This window comes from Peromyscus maniculatus, chromosome 14 (assembly GCF_049852395.1).
Source record: "Peromyscus maniculatus bairdii isolate BWxNUB_F1_BW_parent chromosome 14, HU_Pman_BW_mat_3.1, whole genome shotgun sequence".
In the NCBI taxonomy this organism is placed as follows: domain Eukaryota; kingdom Metazoa; phylum Chordata; class Mammalia; order Rodentia; family Cricetidae; genus Peromyscus; species Peromyscus maniculatus.
This window is the reverse complement of record NC_134865.1, coordinates 69,957,121-69,975,076: the sequence shown is the minus strand read 5'-3', so window position 1 is coordinate 69,975,076 and position 17,956 is coordinate 69,957,121. Positions and strand designations below refer to the sequence as shown.

General features: G+C 43.8%; 1 protein-coding gene across 1 annotated transcript in view; it reads left to right on the top strand.

The window, feature by feature from the left end:
• Nucleotides 1-616: 616 nt before the first annotated feature.
• Nucleotides 617-17,956, top strand: part of Ptpn21 (protein tyrosine phosphatase non-receptor type 21) — a 65,072-nt gene continuing 47,732 nt past the window's right edge. Inside the window, exons 1-2 of the mRNA XM_042261031.2 lie at nt 617-840; nt 1,511-1,872. Coding sequence (XP_042116965.1) covers nt 1,693-1,872 — 180 coding nt within the window. The 5' untranslated portion in view covers nt 617-840; nt 1,511-1,692. The remainder of the gene's footprint in view (nt 841-1,510; nt 1,873-17,956) is intronic.

The window sequence follows — 17,956 nt, the reverse complement described above, 5'->3', positions numbered from 1 at the left end:
GGAATGGAATTCCAAGACCTTAAGTTTGGCAAAGTCTAAACCTCATTTTCTAGTTCAGGCCTTCCGCAGGGCCGGGGTGCTCATAACCTCTGGGGTTGAGCCTCAGACTGGTGAGCAGGACAGAAAAGAATACTGGGAGTGATGGAGAAAGCCGGAGCATACCCAGCTAGGTCCATATTAGCATGAAACCGAGAAAGCTGCTTCTGTTGAGGCCTCGGTTCTGTTTGCCTGGTGAGGCGTAGGGACAGACAGATTGTCCCACCGCGCTGTCTCGCACCCAAATGGGGTGATCAGCCTAGGACCCTGCCTGGCTAAAGGATTCATCCCCGGAGGAAGGGGCGGAGGATACGAGGGATGGAAATAGCTGAGATTTTTGTCAAACTGCTCAGGAGAAAATAACTCTAGTTGACATAAAAATCCCGAGCTGTCGCTCGCCCCCAGTTTATCTCAACCGCCGAAGTTGCCATCAACAAGTGTGGTTAAAAAAGTAGCGTGTTTTGGGCTGCTGTTACGTGGAGACAGCCTCAAACTGCGCGACCAATCTCTCCCTGCCTGTAGCCCTAACGCCGGCCCCTTTAAATCCTGCCTCCTCCGATCCCAGGGGGCCGGTCCTTTCGGAGCACGTCCGCCCGGAAACGGGGCCGCAGGCGGAGGGTTCCGGGGCTTGCGAGGCTTCCGACATCCCCGTTGGCCAGGCAACACCGCTTGCTTTCCTCTCGGGGAGGGGACTCCGAGGATCCGGAGCCGAGGCCCTCCGCTGCGTTTGGCTTCATGGGTTTGCCCAGCCTTGCTTGCCCCCTTTAACCAGGATGGCGTTTAAGGCCTCGCCCTTCTCTTTAGGTGAGCGAGCGTCCGCAGCCTCCTTAGGTGTCCCTACCCGGGAGAGGAGCCCAGAGCACGCTTTGCAGAACGGCTACGCTTCGAGAACGAGCATCTTTAGGGTGCTTATAACCTGCTTATGCTCAAATCTTTGTGGTGATGTGAATAATGACCCAGAAGGGGCTTTAGAAACTCTCGTTAAGCACTTCGTCTCCTTTGAACCTCACAGTTGCCATATGTTAGATGGATGGGATTGTTCTCTCCATTTGGAGTTCAGAGTTAATTTTGCCTGAAGGGCCGGTTCTGTTGTGCACTTAACGGACACAGTCAGGAACTGAAAACACTTGAGTATTGGGAAACTCGAAAGAGTTACCTATGAAAAAATAACCTTTCCTCCAAACCAGCAAGATGACTACGAATGCTTTGTAGCTATAGACGTGCTGGGCATTATCTCATTTAATCCTAACAGCCAAGTCTGCTATCTCTAGAAGTGAGGGAGGTAGAATGAGGGGTGGGGTCTGACCCTGGGCCCCACCCTCATTCCTGGTGATAAACTTTCCTGCCACCTCCCTGTTAGAGCTCTCTTATTCCAGCAGAGAGGCAAAGCTTATTCTTGATACTCAATGACATCTATTTTTTTTTTTTTAATTTAAAACCAAAGTCCATAGTAACTGCTTTCCTCTTTCCTCAGCGCTGGCGTGGATGCTCCCATCGCTTGGCCTTTGGAGACTCAGTTGCCTTTTAATGGCGGCAGCGGCTGTTGGATGAGCAACTGGAGACTAGAGTTTGTCTTGACGCGAGGGGGTCGCTTTTGCTTGGCTCCATCGCTACTGGATTGGTCCTTCCTGGTCCCTCCACTGTTGAAGGGAGAAGATGCCACTGCCATTTGGACTGAAATTGAAACGCACCCGGCGCTACACTGTGTCCAGCAAGAGCTGCCTGGTTGCACGGATCCAGCTGCTCAATAATGAGTTTGTGGAGTTCACTTTGTCTGTGGAGAGCACTGGCCAGGAGAGCCTGGAAGCTGTAGCCCAAAGACTGGAGCTGAGGGAGGTAAGCTGCTAACGACTGCGGGGTTCTCTGACCTGTTTTCACTCCTTCCCTCATGGTGGCTGTGTGTCCATCCTAGCCTACCTGACACCGGAGGCAAGTCCCGGCTGTGACTGCAGGATGGTGAGCCTGCAAGCTCCCCTCCCAGTGAGGAAGAGATCAGAGCAAAAATCTTACTCCGTGGGGTGCTCCTAAGAGAATGTACACTGTCTGTCTTTTTAATGGGTTTGAATCCTGTGCCTCCCATAGAGGCTGTGGAGAAGCTCATGCTGCCAGAAGTTTGAATTTTGGTTCCCTCACCAACTAGTTCTATAGCCTTAGGCAAGTTATTTGATATCTCTGAGCCTCAGTTCCTCCATCAGAATCATGAGTCCGCCAGTGGCGCCCGTTCCCACAGTGGCTGTGGTTTAAAGCACATGTAAAACTTAAGTACTAGTTGTCTGTTACAGTAATCATAGGAATTTGTGCTCTGGGAAACGCCTAATCTACTGAGTAGGAAGTTGTGGAGTCCTCCCATATCCCCACAAGGTCCTAAATTTAAGTTCTGCTGTAAGGACTGTAAAAGAACTCTAAACTTGGGACCCTCCCAGTGTATGGCTGCTTGGACCATGGGTAAGCAAAAGAAGAAACCGGGTCTTAAATGACCCATGTTGTATCTGGAAATCCCACATAGATATTGTAGTTCAGAAAAAAAAAAAGTCAGGAATAGATAAACTTTGTTTTAGGAAAAATCAGTTGATCATTTAGTTTTGAAAACCTGTAAGCACCAGCCGTGTACCAGTAGCTTGCCCCAGGGTTGAGACCAGTGAGAAGGCAGATGTGAATGCTTGTTCTGGTAGGAGTGGGGGGGGGGGGGGGGGGAGGGAGGTGCAGCAGAGGGAAAGTTCCTTAGGGAAAGTAAAATCTGAGCTGTGACCTGAATGCTAGGCAAGGGGTCCTGTCAGGCTGCAAATCACTGTTCCTATAAAAGTAACAAAGGCATTTTGTTGTGGTTGAAAGATTTCAACTCCCCTGGATAGGAATGGGGAAGATAACAGGCTTTTTAAAGCAAGGCGTGTTTTTGCCTCAGTCCTCTTGAGAATGAGTAAATAGTGGTTCACATGCAGAGAGCAGCCACCTACCTGCCTTTGTCCGAGGATGGAGAGATGATGGCTGAAAGCTGGAGGTGACCAACCAAACAACTGCCAGGGAAGAGTTAGCCAGAGTCGGAGTTGGTCCTCCGGTTATCAGTAGATTGTGGGGACTGTAATTAAGAGAGGAAATATGAAAGAGCTGCGTTCAGTTCGAGACCTAAGTACTAGGTTGGAGGTGCCAGCTGGAATCACTCGGTATGGACTGGAGATGTTGAACAGAGAGGTGGATATGCTTTGTGGAGGGCCAGGCAAGAGATCCAGGCTGAAGGAGAGAGGCTTGGGAATCTCAGTCCAGCTCGGTGGATGGAAGCCAGCCGAGAGGCAAGGCTGTCCCGGGGGCATGGGAGGAGGTAGCACATGCTCTGTGTTGACAGAAGACAGGAGAAAGCTTTGGAAGGGAATTGGTAGATCCGCCCAAGGAGGAAAAAGGGAAAACAGTCTGGGAGAGTGGGCCTCAGTGACTGTCCTGCTTAATTGCATTTATTTGGTCATCTTTGTATTTCATTCATCTCTGCTTCCTGCGCTCCAATTTCCAGTTTGGCTTTTTCCCCCTATAAAGTTCATCCAGATACACCAGATCTGCCTACACCCTCAGAGAGTTAGCTTCTTAAGGACTATGGTCTATTTATTTTTGTAACCAGAGCATAAAGCGTGCTCAATACATTCGGGAAGAATTGGGCTCACCACCATTGCTTTCCTTCTGTTAGTCAAGAAGCCCAGGGTTGGAGACAAATCTTTAAAAGAGCAGCAGCAGCCTAGGGAGTTGGCCATCTTTTGTTAGAGGCTCCAGCTCAGGAGTTAAACAGCATTATTCTACTATGGGCATGCCCTCAACCCAAGATTTCTTTCTTCTTTTTTAAAAAATTTGGTGTTGTTACTTTTATTATTATTGAGAGAAGGTCTCATGTAGCTCAGGCTGGCCTGAAACTCATTGTGAATTGCTTATCCTCCTGCCTCACCTCCAGAGTGCTGGGGTTAGAGGAATGTGCCACCACGATTGGCCTCTGAGGCCAGTTTTTTTTTTTTTTTTAACAGAAGCCCAGAGCACACCGAGAGAACAGGCCTAATTCTTAAGGGAATGTCTTGTCCTTGGAAAGATCATCTACTGCTTCAGCTTTTACCAACAGTCACGGTTAGCAAGTTTAGCAAACTTTCTCTTGGAAAGCTCCAGAAGGCCTGCTCTGTAATGTGTAAACAGATGTCTTGGTCACCAGGCCTGCCCCTTCCAAATGCCTGTTCAGAAATAATCTGAGTGGGTAACACCTGTTCCCCGATTGTATACATTCAGCATGTGTGAGAGTTAAACAAGAACTGTCAGTGTGCTGGCATCTCTCACTAGCCTCCCACCAAGCACACCGAGACCTGTCGGTGTACATCCGGGTGAAGAGTTTTGCTGTTGTCAAATATAAGCTGCAGGAAAAAAAATGAACTCCTTTTGCTTACTGAAATACTGTTTTGCTTCCATAAGGCAGTGAGTGATAAGGACTTCACAATAATGCCATCTGATGCTAGAGCCAGGGATTTTAGCATATATTAGTATTTTACTCAGGACACTGGGGCGGAAAGATCTCAAATGTAAGTCTGAGGCCACCCCGAGCTACATAGGGACCCTGTTTCAAGAAATCAACCAAAGAGACAATAATATAGCAAACCCCAATAATCACACCCCCAAATAAGGAAGGATTCCCCAGTTCACGCAGGGTGATATGTAAAACCAGGGCAGTTCAGTAACCTATGAGACATGGAACTGACAAGGGCCCCATTTTTTGTGCCCTAAGAGCCAGGCCATGATCCACCTCCAGCCCCAGAGGAGGCCACATGGGAGGCAGAACCTCTGAAAGAGCTATTGCCTTGAAAATGATACTTTTCCGAGGGGGAATCCCCCTGCCTCCAGAACCAGGTGGCTTCTTTTGAGTGGGGAAAGTCCCTTCCCTCGGACCTGTGTGGCAGTGGGCTCCACTCACTTGGCCTCTTCAGAGACCAGTCTGCAGTCCCGTCACATTGGATACCAGTTCTTGTCCCTCCCTGAATATGAAATTACATCCGCCAGTTTTTCAAATTGAGAATTGGTGGTGGTTTAAAAATTTAATGTTAAAGCCAAGCAGTGGTGGCACACACTTTTAATCTCAGCACTCAGGAGGCAGGTGGCTCTCTGTCAGTTCAAGGCCAGCCTGGTGTACAAAGTGAGTTCCAGGACAGCCAGGGCTACACAGAGAAATTCTGTCTGAAACACACACACACACACACACACACACACACACACACACACACACACAAAACAAAAAAACAACAAATAAAAACAAACAAATAACCCCCAAAACAAAACAACAACAACAAAAAGCCAAACATAAAACCAGAAAAATAATTTGATATTAAAGTGTGACATTGATCATCATCATTATTATGTTGAGACAGGTCTCACTGTATAGCCCAGGTTGGCCTGGGATTCCAGGTGTGAGCCACCAGGCCCACCTTTTATTTTTATTTGTGGTGCCCGAGCTGTGCTTATGTGACCCATGTCGCAGTGACTGGCTGACTTCTCTTGGGATGAGTTCTTTTCTCTTGTTAATAACAGGGAGAGTGCACGTGTATAGAATATTCTTGCAGCAGGCACTGTAGTCCTCTGCTTGCACATTTCTGAAATGTTGAAATGGTAGCCTGCCATCACAACTGAACCACTGTTTCCACACAAGCTGGTAAAGTCCCCTGTGCAGTGTCCTTGCCCATCGCCTGACAGCAGAGCCTTAGAACGCTGGAGTCGCTCTTTTCTTCCATTAGGCTCAGCCCAAACCCTAGGCTATGAAGTTTTGGGTCTAGTTTATATTACTTTCTTCAGAGTATGTATGCCTTTTAGAAAAATTCTTATTTAACAATATTATCTCATCTTTTTCATGCTACAATGGATTGGATTTTAGTTAGGTTAATTGCAAACTTATTTCTTGTATATCTTGTCTTGATTTTGGGGTCCTTATGTGACTTAATTTAATTTACATTTGCTTTTCAAAGTTTTTGAATCCCCAATTAAGATACAGGGAAGTCGTGAAATCCCAAAGAGGGATTTCAGCTTTATAACCTAAATCTTACAGGACAATTTTTTTCCTCAACTGTTTTTGAAGGGGGAGTGTGTGTGTGTGTGTGTGTGTGTGTGTGTGTGTGTGTGTGTGTGTGTGTGTGTTCACATTCACTTTAGCACGTGATCCTGTGTGTAGATGCTTTAGGGAGAATATTCTTTAATTAGTCCATGTGTGCATAACTGACACTTTTGAAGTTGAGTTAAATGCTAAGCAGCCTCTAGAATTATCTTCAAAGCATTTTTTTGAAGATGGATAATGCAAACAAAATTTTACCTTTCACATTTTACGTCCTGGCTTTGGGCATTTGCTTAGATGGTTGTGGTTTATTATAGATCTTTAAGAAATGAGTTTTAAATAGCGTTTAGTGTGTCAAAGACATCAACATTTTCAGTGTTAGCATGTAAACTCCATTGGAACAGGGTTACTGTTCCTCATGTATTTCTGGTGTCTAGAAGAGTGCCTGCCACCGTTGTATTGCGCATAGTTCCTGAATAAATATCCATTTACTTTAAACCATTAAAAGATTATTGTTTTAAGCCTAGAATGATAAGTATGATTGCAGTTCATTTGTTCAGCCTTGCTCTGTTCTGTGATTTCACTTCCTGGAGAGAGTGGAACATTTCCAAAACTTTGTACATGGATACAAAAACACTATTTTTTTCTTTTTCTCCCTTCCATTTCTTTTCTTTCTTTTTTTTTGGGGGGGTAGGGTGGGTGTTGGTTTCGACACAGTGTTTCTCTGTGTAGCCCTGACTGTCCTGGATCTCACTCTGTAGACCAGGCTGGCCTCAAACCCAGAGATCAGCCTGCCTCTGACTCCTGAGCACTGGGATTAAAGGTGTGTACCACCACGCCCAGCTCCTTTTCTTTTTTCTTTGCTTCTTTTCTTTTCTCTTTCCTTCCCTCTATCCTCCCTCCTTCTCTTCTCTACCCTGTTTCTTTCCTGCACATTTGCGCTCTCTGTGTTTTTTTTTTTTTTTTGCAGGGTTTTGGTATGGAGCTCAGGCTTGTCTCAAACTTGCCATCTTCCTGCCTCAGCCTCTGAAGTAGCCGGATCTCATGGATGGGCCACTGTGCCCAACTTACCATTTATTTATTTAAAAAGATGGCTTTGGGTTTATGTTATTTTATGCATGCGCATATTTTGCCGGCATGTATGTATGTGCACCACATGTGTGTCTGGAGCCCGTGGAGGTCAGGAGAGGGGTTGGATCCCTTGGCACTGGAGGTACTGATGGTTGTGAGCCCCCATGCAGGTGCTGGAAATCTAACCGCAGTTCGCTGCAAGAGACGCAAGTGCTCTATACCAGTGAACCATCTCTCTCTCTCCTATTATTTTTTTTTATTGGTGATGCCAATGAGTTTATTGGACTTGTTTATAAAGTGTAGGTGAAAGGTCACTTACAGGAGCATGAGTGACCCCGAAAAGAGCTGCACGACACAGGGTTTACTCCACTCTCATTCTGGGGGTTCTTCTGGAAACGTGGGACCACTCTAGTTCTTCCGTGTCAGGCAGGGTGAGCTTCTGCACTGATCTAGGAAGTGTTCTTGGCTCGGGGTGTTCCATTTGAAATCAGCCTGCCAGGTATTCCAGATAGACGCTGGCTTTGTCTCCACCGGAATCTGGAATTTCATGTGCATTTCTCTCTCTCCTGCCTGATTTCATTTGGACTCTAAAAATAACCAAAACCTAAGAAAAAGTGCAACACATGCAAACGTTTTGGGATGAGTAGTCACAAGTTGAATTCGGGTTCGTATTTGTACAGTAGGTAAGATTGTGATACAGAAAAAGGTAAGTGTTTGACTGAGGCTAGGCGACCTTCTGGAGGGACTGGAATTTTAGATTGACCTTTTACCTGAACAGTTTTCCAAACTCCAAAGGTCAATCACAAATGACTAAGATTTTTTCTTTGATTTTTAAATTTCTGGTAAACGATTTTTAAACTACGTGTGTGTGTGTGTGTGTGTGTGTGTGTGTGTGTGTGTGTGTGTGTATGTGTGGGTATGCATGTGTCCTGGTGCATGTGTGGAGATCAGGGGATAACTTACAGGAGTTGGTTCTCTCCGCCACTTAGATTCTAGGGCTCAAATTCAGGCCATCAGTGTTGGTGGGCAAACTAACTTCCTTCCTGGCTAACTTGTCAGTCTCATTCTGTTACTTTTCGCTTGATATTGAAGGTGCTTTGGGGCTTGATAACATAAATATCATAAATAAATAAGGAGTCATACGAATAAGCATGGGTATATGTATGCATTCTAAAATACGTAATATAGAATCATATAAGTTATTGAATTCGGAGACCTATTTACTTAAATGATAGAGTATTATGTAACTTTAGCTAAATGTTTAATAAACTTAAGGGCTGATAGGTGTAGCTCAATTTGTCTGACGTACACAGGGCCCCAGGTTCAGCCCCTTGCAAGGCATAACACTGAATATGGTGGCACACATGTGTGATCCCAGCCCTGGAGAGGTGGAAGCAAGTAGATCAGAAGTTCAAGTTCGTCTTGGACTACCTAGCAAGCTGAACGCGCTGCAGCCTAGGATACTTGAGGCCCTGTCTCAAAGGCCCCCAAACAACCAAAGGGCTAATCATAGAAAAGATGTGTGCTCCAGTGTTGGGATTTTCAGGTGAGAGTCAACCAAAGCGACTTGAACATGTTTGCTCACCAGGGAGCCCTGTGATTTGACTGCCTGAGGTTGGTGGGGGGGACTCTCAGTTCTGTCACTGTCCCTGAAATGTATCTCACTGTGTATCCCAGACTGCCCTTCACCCCTCAAGTCTCCTCTCTGAGCCTCCTGACCTTCAGTTTTAAAACTTGACACAAAATATTGGTACCTGTTTTTGGAGTATAGTGAGAGTGTTTCCACACGTGTACCTAATTTGTAAAGATCAAGTCAAGACACTTAGCCTTTTCATGTCCTCATTTCTGTGTGTTATGAACCTTCAGATCCTTGTTTGGTGATTTTCAGACAGTTGTTGATGGTTGTAGGCTGTCCTGACTGTGACTGTCTATAGACCAACAGGACTCCTTTCTCCTACCTGTGTTTCCATACTCCAGTCTCTTTCCCTACGTCATCACTATGTGACCCAGACACAAAGTGCCTCTCAGTATAGTCTTCTTTCCCGCTAAAAATGCTCTTTCTTCTGTGGCTTTCCTCCATAGGGCTCAGGAAGGCCATTGTCTATTATTATTATTATTAGCCACTACTTACTTACTTATTTATTGGAGTGGGTTTTTGTTTTTAGATTTATTTAGTTCAATTTTGTGTGTCCAGGTGTTTTGCCTGCATGCTTATCTATGCATCACTTGTGTGCGGTGCCTGTGGGGGGTCAGATGAGGGCATTGGATTCTTTAGAACTGGAGTTATAGACAATTGTGAGCCACCATGTGGGTGCTGGGAATAGAATCCAGGTCTTCTCGAAGAGCATCCAGTACTCTTAACCCCTGCGCCCATCTCTCCAGATGCTTTTTTGTTGGAGTTTTGAGATAAGGTCTCTGTAGCCAGTCTTGCCTCGAATACATCCACGCTAGCCTCAGACTCAGTGATACTTTGCCAGCTTCATTTCCTCGATGAGGCAACTCACTGTTGAGGTCAAAGCTCCCAGAGGACAGAGAGGGAGGTTATGAATGAGAATTCCTTCATTGTGCCATGGTTTGTAGATCAGTGTTTGTCTTCTCCCCCGGAGATCACCTTTGTGCCCATCTGGACAGTGAGCATGTGACAAGTCTTCAGTGTCTGAACTGGTGACTCACACTTCCTTTAAACGTTGATTGCGTTCCTGGGCCGTTTATTTATTGAGCCCTCTGCTTCATTCTTCTTGTCAGATATGCAGCCTGCCTCAGTGGGACGTTTCCTCTTCTTTCTCAAGATTTATTTATTTTCATGTGCATTGGTGTCTTGCCTGCGTGTATGTCTGTGTGAGGGTGTCAGATCCCCTGGAACTAGAGTCACAGACAGCTGTGGGCTGCCATGGGGTGCTGGGAATTGAACTCGGGTCCTCTGGAAGAGCAGCTAGTGCTCTCGACCCCAGAGCTCTCTCTCCAGCCTAACGTTTTCTTTTCTAGTAACAAGGACTCATTATTTTCTTACAGTGTCCTGGGTTTGCAGATACTTTTCCTATTCTGATCTTCAAGCAGCTTGTACACTGACATGCTAATTTGATTGCCTATCGTAGTTAACCTCTCTCCGGTTTCTGTTGTCACTTTGGTGTTGGGGATTAGACACGTCCTTGAGCGTACAAGGCCAGTACTGTATCTCTGAGCTTCTTCCTGGCTTGCTTATTTATTTATTTTAAATTTTTAGATAAGGTCTTACTCTGTAGCCCAGGATGGCCTAGCACTCACCTAGGCTAGCCTCCAATGTAGGGTGCTTTGCCTACTACTGCTGGGATTACAGACTCTGGGCTCTTTAGTTTGTTTAAGCTTTATTTCTTTATTTGTGTGTGTGTGTGTGTGTGTGTGTGTGTGTGTGTGTGTGTGTGTGTGTTGATTCTCTCCTTCTGCCATATGTTTCCTGGGCATTGAACTCAGGAGGTCATCAGGCTTGGCAGTAAGTGTCTTTATTTACCTGCGGAGCCATCTCCAAGGCCCAGTGTTTTGAAACAAGAGTTCACTTGGACTTTAGGCTAGCCTAGAACTCCAGATCCTTCTGCCTCAGGCTCAGGAAGGCTGGGATGGATGCCATACCTAACCCTCATTTATCTTTTAATGAACTAGTAAACTATCCAGAGGCTATTGAAATTTATGCTGAAAAATGCTAATTTCACTGGAAGAAACTGTGTCACGTGTCCTAAGTAGCAATTAGAATGTAAGGTATAAATAATTCATCAAGGGTTTGTGCCACTGTCTCTGCATTACCCAGATGGGATTCCCTGGAAGGTGTGCATTGCAGTATTGAAGTTTAGATGTAGGCAGAGTAGTTATTTTGAACAATAAGCAGCTAAGACAATATGTTACAATATGTTACATTACAGTAGCATCACACTGGATGGCGAAAGACTCCGGGCTTTATTTGTGCTTTCTTTTCTGTTCCTCCCTCCTTTTTTTGTAGCCCAGGTTGGTCTTGAACTTGCTATCCCCTGCCTCAGCCTTCTGAGTGCTGGTATTATAGATGTGCATTGCAATGTTTGGTACATTTTTTTTAATGACTCTAAGAGCAGCTTGCCTTGGCTCATTTACATACTATTTAGATTGATCTCAATATTAAGTGCATTTTCAACAACTCGGACTTTGTACCTCTACATTTAGCTACAGTCGGAGGCAACAAGATGGGCTTGGGTTTGCATCCCTAAAAGGTAGCTTTTTAGGGGCACTGGCTGTCTGCGAGCTGTGTCTGCTGCTTTACCTGTGCTCACTGGAGCCTGTAATTGACTTCCTGTTTTCTCTGCTGTCCGACTGATGAGGAACCAAAACAGTACAGTGCTCCTGAGACATTTGTTGGGAGACAACTTTTGTTTTTTTAATTAGTGTTGAGCTAGTTTTCTTTAAGTCTTTTCCAGTTTCTTTTTCATCTTGTAAATGTATTGACTGTAATAATATACTAAGGGGAAATGGGGCAGAAAAGATGACTGGAGAATTATCATTAGGACAGTTTGGAGCTACTCTGAGAATTAAAATACCCACTAAACATCTCTCTTCTTGCCAGACTTGATGCACATTATTTAGAAAATCACTTTAATTCTCCTTTGCCCCTACTTTGTATCCATAGAGATTATCTAAACAGTTATGTTTGACTTGTCTGTGCTTTTACTGCTAGCACACCTCTTGAGGTGAATTTATGTTAGGTTAGTACGATAACAGCAGAAAAAAGGGATCACTTTTGTTTACGCTTCTTTGTTTTGAGTGGGTTTGTGCATGCAGCAGCTTGCTGCCAAGGCCAGACAACTTGTGGGAGTGGGTTCTCTCCTTCCACTGTGTGGATTGAATTTAGGTTGCAAGGCTTTGCAGAAAGTGCCTTTACTTGCTAAGCCTTGCCAGCTCTGTTCGTTTGCTTGTTGAGACAGGGTCTCATGTAGCCTAGGCTGTCCTTGAACTTATGGTGTAGCAGAAAATAGCCTTGAAATCTTGATCCTCCTGTCTGTACCTCCCAAGTTCTGGTGTGGTAGGTGCAGGCAAGCATGCCTAGCATGAAGCATGTGTAATAGTGAGGAATATTATCTGTGGGTAGCAGAGATGGCTCTGTGGTTAAGAGCACTCTGCACTACAGAGGACTAGAGTTTGGTGCAACGCCTGTAACTGGAGTTCCAGAGGATCCTTCCAGGACATCTAGTACCTTCTTCTGGCTTTTTTGGCACCAAGCATGTACGTAGTATATGTATATATGCACAGGCAAATATCTATGCACATAAAATAAAATACAAAAATGAATCGTGAGGAAAACATAGGTGTTTGAGTTAAGCCGATACACAGGCCCAAAGGGGCTCAAATTTATAAGACTTAAAAACAAAACCAAAAAACCCATAGCCCGTCTTTTGGGATGAGATATAAGAAGCTTCGGTCCTGTGGTAGAGCAACCTGGTTAAATGGTCAGAGAATGAGAGGCTCTGGTTTGCCCTCAGTGTTGTGAGGTCTAACCAAGATGGCTTTCTGCAGAGTAGCACGCAGAATAAACTTGCCTTTGTAGCGCCACTTTGTACTTACCTTGGTTACCGCTCTTATCTTCGGGGAATAAAATGTTTCTATATGTTAAAAATTCCTTGTTCACTCTTTAGAAGCATGTTGGTATTTTAGTCCTAAAATCGAATGTCCTCCTAGGGTGCATTTTTTTTTATTAATTAAATTTATTCATTTATTTTACATCCTGACTGCAGTTTCCCCTCCCTCTTCTACCATTCCCTTCCCCCACCTCTCCTCTGCCCCGCCCCCAATCCATTCCTCCTCTGTTTCTGTTCAGAAAGGGGCAGGCCTCCCATGGGTGTCAACAAAGCTTGGCCTATCAAGTGATGATAGGACTAAGCTCCTCCCCTCATTGGTAATGCAGCCCAGGATGAGGAATAGGTGCCTTCTAGAGTGCGCTCCAGCCGGTGCCTCATCTATGTTGATGCTTTGTCTTCAGCCCCAGGACACAGGCTTGGGAGAGCGGACTCTGCTCTCTGGTTCAGTGCTGTATGCTTGCACCCAGGCTAGCACTGGACACTTGGAGGTGATTGGTTAATGTGAGCTGAAGGAGTAAATGAATTGAGGACGTCTAAGAAATATAGATAGCCTTGTTTTATTTTTATAGGTAATTGAGTGGTGTCAGGAATCAGACCACATAACCTGTTACATGCCACGGCAGTGTTTTACTACTTAGCTACATCACCAGCCCAAGAGTTTGTTTTTTTTTTTTTTTTTTTTTTCTTTTTTAGTGCAGGGGATGGACCTTGCTAGACAAAGTCTTTACCTAGGAGTTAAATCCTCAGTCCCAAGAATATAGTTTTAAAATTATCTTGTTTATAGTGGTCATATGCTTCCTAGTATCTGATTAGGATTGTAAATGGGGAAAATGAGAGTAGTTTGTTCAAGTAGACAGTGGTCCTGTTCACTCCTTAGACTTCCTTTTAATAAATCTCCAAATCTTACTTATCATTTCATGATACGCTGAAATGTTAAAGCTACAGTTGAAGGAACTTGGACATTCAAAGAGTTACTTGGACTTCAGTTTGATGAAATGGAGTATAATTTTATTTGTTATATTCCTGAGTCTTCATTTATATGTGCTACTGTTCTGATATTGTATATTACCATATTGCCTATAAAATAAAGAATATGCAGTGTGATTAAACTGAGAAGAAAATGGAGAAGAACTAAACAGAAAGGGGAGGGGTTGACTGTGCTGAGGCAATGTGACCACCGCCATCTGCTAGAAGGGAGAGGTTCCATACTTTATTATTTATGGCAGACTCAGTGTGGAGGTCAGCTCAGCTCTAGAATCAGCTTCGAGCTTTCTAACCACCCTTGTTAGGTGATCTCTGCTTGGGATAGACTTTATCTTGGGCTGTCGCCTCTCATCTCTGTCCTGATGAAAGACTTCTAACTTCAGCAGGGGAAGAAAGGCACCAGGATAAAATTATATTTGCAATTTTGCATGGGATTCACTTTTATTAAACTTAATGCACTAGTGGCTTTAAAAACCCTCCAGCTAATTTGTGTATCTCTCTGGTCTATTTTAAAAATAGCACAGTCAAAAAGAGTCTCAAAATAATTAGACAAGAAATGACCTGGGAATTAGGAAGAGGGTTGTGTTCTGTTAGGATTTGGACCTGCCTAGCAGCTGGCCTCTGTTCACTGAGTGAGGCAGGCATATTGGCAGAAAAGAAACCAAGCTCTGTTTAACTTTGGTTTTGCTCTAGTTACACAGCGGGCAGCTATCTATAGACTTAGGAGAGCAGTAGTGAGAATTTCTTTTTTTTTTTTTTTTTTTTGTTTTTCGAGACAGGGTTTCTCTGTGTAGCTTTGCGCCTTTCCTGGGACTCACTTGGTAGTCCAGCCTGGCCTCGAACTCACAGAGATCCGCCTGCCTCTGCCTCCCGAGTGCTGGGATTAAAGGCGTGTGCCACCACCGCCCGGCAAGAATTTCTAAATAGCTATGAAGAAATCATCAAATATTTCTGAAGGTGTGTGTGTGTGTGTGTTTTAACAAACTAGGAAAGAAAAAGATAATGTAAATATCTGACACTGAAAAATCTTCGTAGAAATCTAGTTAACAGTCACTGTAAATAAATTTATGTAAGGATTCCAGAAACTTCAGTGTTTGAGAGGCACCTGTTAGATGCCTTTTCCACAAGTGGTTTTCCACAAGAGCAGACAGAAAGAGTCACCAGGAAGAGTTTCTTATCAAGTGAAGGCTCTTATCAAGAAAGTTCTGGAAGGTGGGTACAAGGAATGTGCAAGACCTGAAGGGAAAGCCAGTGATTGAGGGCGGTTGCAAGGCACATAGTTCTTGTGGTTCTCCATGCCCTTGGAAGGAGGGCAGAGCGCTCCTGGGAAGAGACTGGGGCTTGCTGAGGAAGTCCCAGAGCTGGTTGATGTAGGTCCTGGAGTGTGAATTCAGAGGTGGATCTGTTCCACAGAGGAAGTACAGACAGAGCTTTCTGAAGACTCATAAATAAAGGTAGGTACCAGAAGAACAAGAGTGGAATAAACCTTTTGTATTTGGCTTTGGAAAAAATCTGCTTGTAGTTATGGGTGAAGAAACTACAGTTAATTTGAGTAAATTAACTATTTTTTTTAATTAATTTACTCAATTAATTTGAGTAAATTGTAAAGCGTGGTAGAAAGCAAGTCGTTCTTCTATCTCTGGGAAATGAAACACTCTGGATAACTTTGAATAAGTAGGGCTTATCTTTTTTTTTAATATCATTGCTGATCTCTGGAAATATTTATCAATTTTTCTACCTCTCTTTTTATTGTTGTTTTTGTTTGTTTGAGGTAGGTTCTCACTGGAGCCCAAGTTAACCTGAAACTCACTATGTAGTTCAAACTAGTCTTGAACCCATATCTTATTGCTACCTGAGTGTTGGAATTGTAGGTGCATGGTCACTATGTCTGGCTATTTAAATTTTTGTGTTTGAAGTAGCCAAGTACATCTGTATTTAAAGGAAAAAAGTAATATACATAGAGTAAGTTTAAGATCCTTTAACTTTAGTTGTAAGAGATGATATGCTTTTGGGAGGTTAGGGGTTGGTTTTGAGTCAGGGTCTCACTGTATAGCTCTAGTTGGGAACTTGCTGTGTTGAATTCCTTGAATTCAAGAAATCCGCTTGCCTTTGCCTCCCACATGCTGAGATTAAAGGTGTGTGCTACCATGCCTGGCTAAGACGTGCTATACTTAATTTAAAAAATAAATTAATTTTATTATTTTATGCATATGTTTTTGTTTACATTTATGTCTGTGTACCATGTTCATGCAGTACCTGTGGAGACCAGAAGAGGGTGTCAGATCCCCCTGGAACTGGAGTTACCGATGGCTGTGAGCCTCCATGTGGGTGCTGGGTATGAAACCTGGGTTATCTGGAGGAGCAGCCAGTGCTCTTAACCAATGATCATCTCTCCAGCCCCAAGAGAGGATACACTTGCATGACCCGAACAGTTTTTAGTCCTATAGCATGTCTACTTTGGCCTTAATATGGTTATAGAAAAAGATAAGTGTGCTTAACAAAGTAGAGGTAGGAGAATGGTGAGTTGGAGGCCGACCTGGGCCACATGGTAAATTGAGGTCATCTTGAGTTGCATAGTGAGAACCTTCCTTTCAAACAAAACTGAATGTAAATGTGGAATAAGTGCCTAAAAGTAATGTGCATAATAGACCAAGCATGGTATATGTTCTTTGTAAAATGTGGGTCTTAGGATGGGAGATAGAATCAAATATTAAAACAAATATGCTTTAAAAAAAGTATTATACCCACTCTAAATTATTATTATCATTATTATTATTATTATTATTATTATTAATTATTATTATTTTTCCCTGAGACAGGGTTTCTCTGTGTAGCCCTTGCTATCCTGGAACTCACTATGTAGACCAGGCTGGCCTCAAATCTGGAGATCCACCTGTCTCTGCCTCTCAAGTGTTTAAAGGTGGACACCACCACTTCCTGGATCATCCAAAATCTTGAAATTATAAGTAGAAAACATTTTTGGAGGAAGGAAACAATAATTAAATTTTGTTGGCATTTGGCAGATTGGGCAAAACTAAATCATCCCTCAAAAATAGGGAGGAGTATGACCAAAATATATTATATGAAAAATTAAAAGAATTAAAGACAAATATAATGTTCTTCTTATAGCAACATGCATTTATGTGGTTTCCCATCCATCCCCCATGCTGGAGTTCTGAGTTATTTTATGCTCAAGAAAACAGGTTGGACTGATTTCTTCCGGTTCACAGCTAGCATCTGCCCGCTGGAAGCCAAGCCTAGGACTCTGGACTTGAAGTATCAAGCCCTTTCTATCAAGCCAGAGTTTTCTGTTCTGTAAACTGCAGAAGGTAGGAGCAGTAGTTGCTTTCTCATAAATGTGATCCGTGGGCGGCAGAAAACAACACTAGGTCTGGACTTTGGGCATATTTACTTCATGGAGTTAAAAATAAAAAGAAACCCAGGCAGCTTTTCAAGCATAGGGGTGTGTGTTGGGGGACCTCTCCCTGTGGAGCTCAGCCTGGCCTGGAATTCACTTTGTAGCCCAGACACAAATCTGCGACTCTCCTACCTCGACTTCAGGAGTGCTGGGCTCATAGGCTTCACCTGTGTAGCTAACTATAGGTTGTGTGTACAACTGCCCACCTGATATTGGAGGACAGTGTAGTATGCTGTAATGCTTTAAACTTTTTAACGGCATAAGAATTACCTAGGAACTTAATAGCTTTTTTAGGGCTCCAGAAACCCCAAGTAATTCTGGTAAGGGTGGCACACCGCCTTTGGAGTTCACACAGGATCTCCGTGGTTCTTGGGGTACAGCTGGATATACGACGATCAAACTGTTCTGTTCGTATGCAGTGTCTTGGGTGACAGGAATAAGGGACTAGTCATTCAACCAAACTTAGTGAATTCCTACAGTATTCTAGTTTGTAGAAATAAAGGGGCAGTAGTGCTGTGGATAGAACATTCCACTTGTAGAAAGTGATAGACTAATATTAAGACATTTTTTCCTTTGTAAAAATGATAAGATAAATGTTGACTATCCATGGAAATGAAAAATAAATGTTTAGATTTATTTTATATGTATGAGTATTTTGCCCATATACATGTATGTGTACCATGTATCTGCCTGCTGCCTTCAAAGGTCAGAAGAGGGTATGGGATCCCCAGGAACTGGGATTTAGATGGTTGTGAGTGACCTGGGTCCTCTGCAAGAGTAGCCAGTGCTCTTAAATGCTGAGCCATCTTTCTGGCCCAT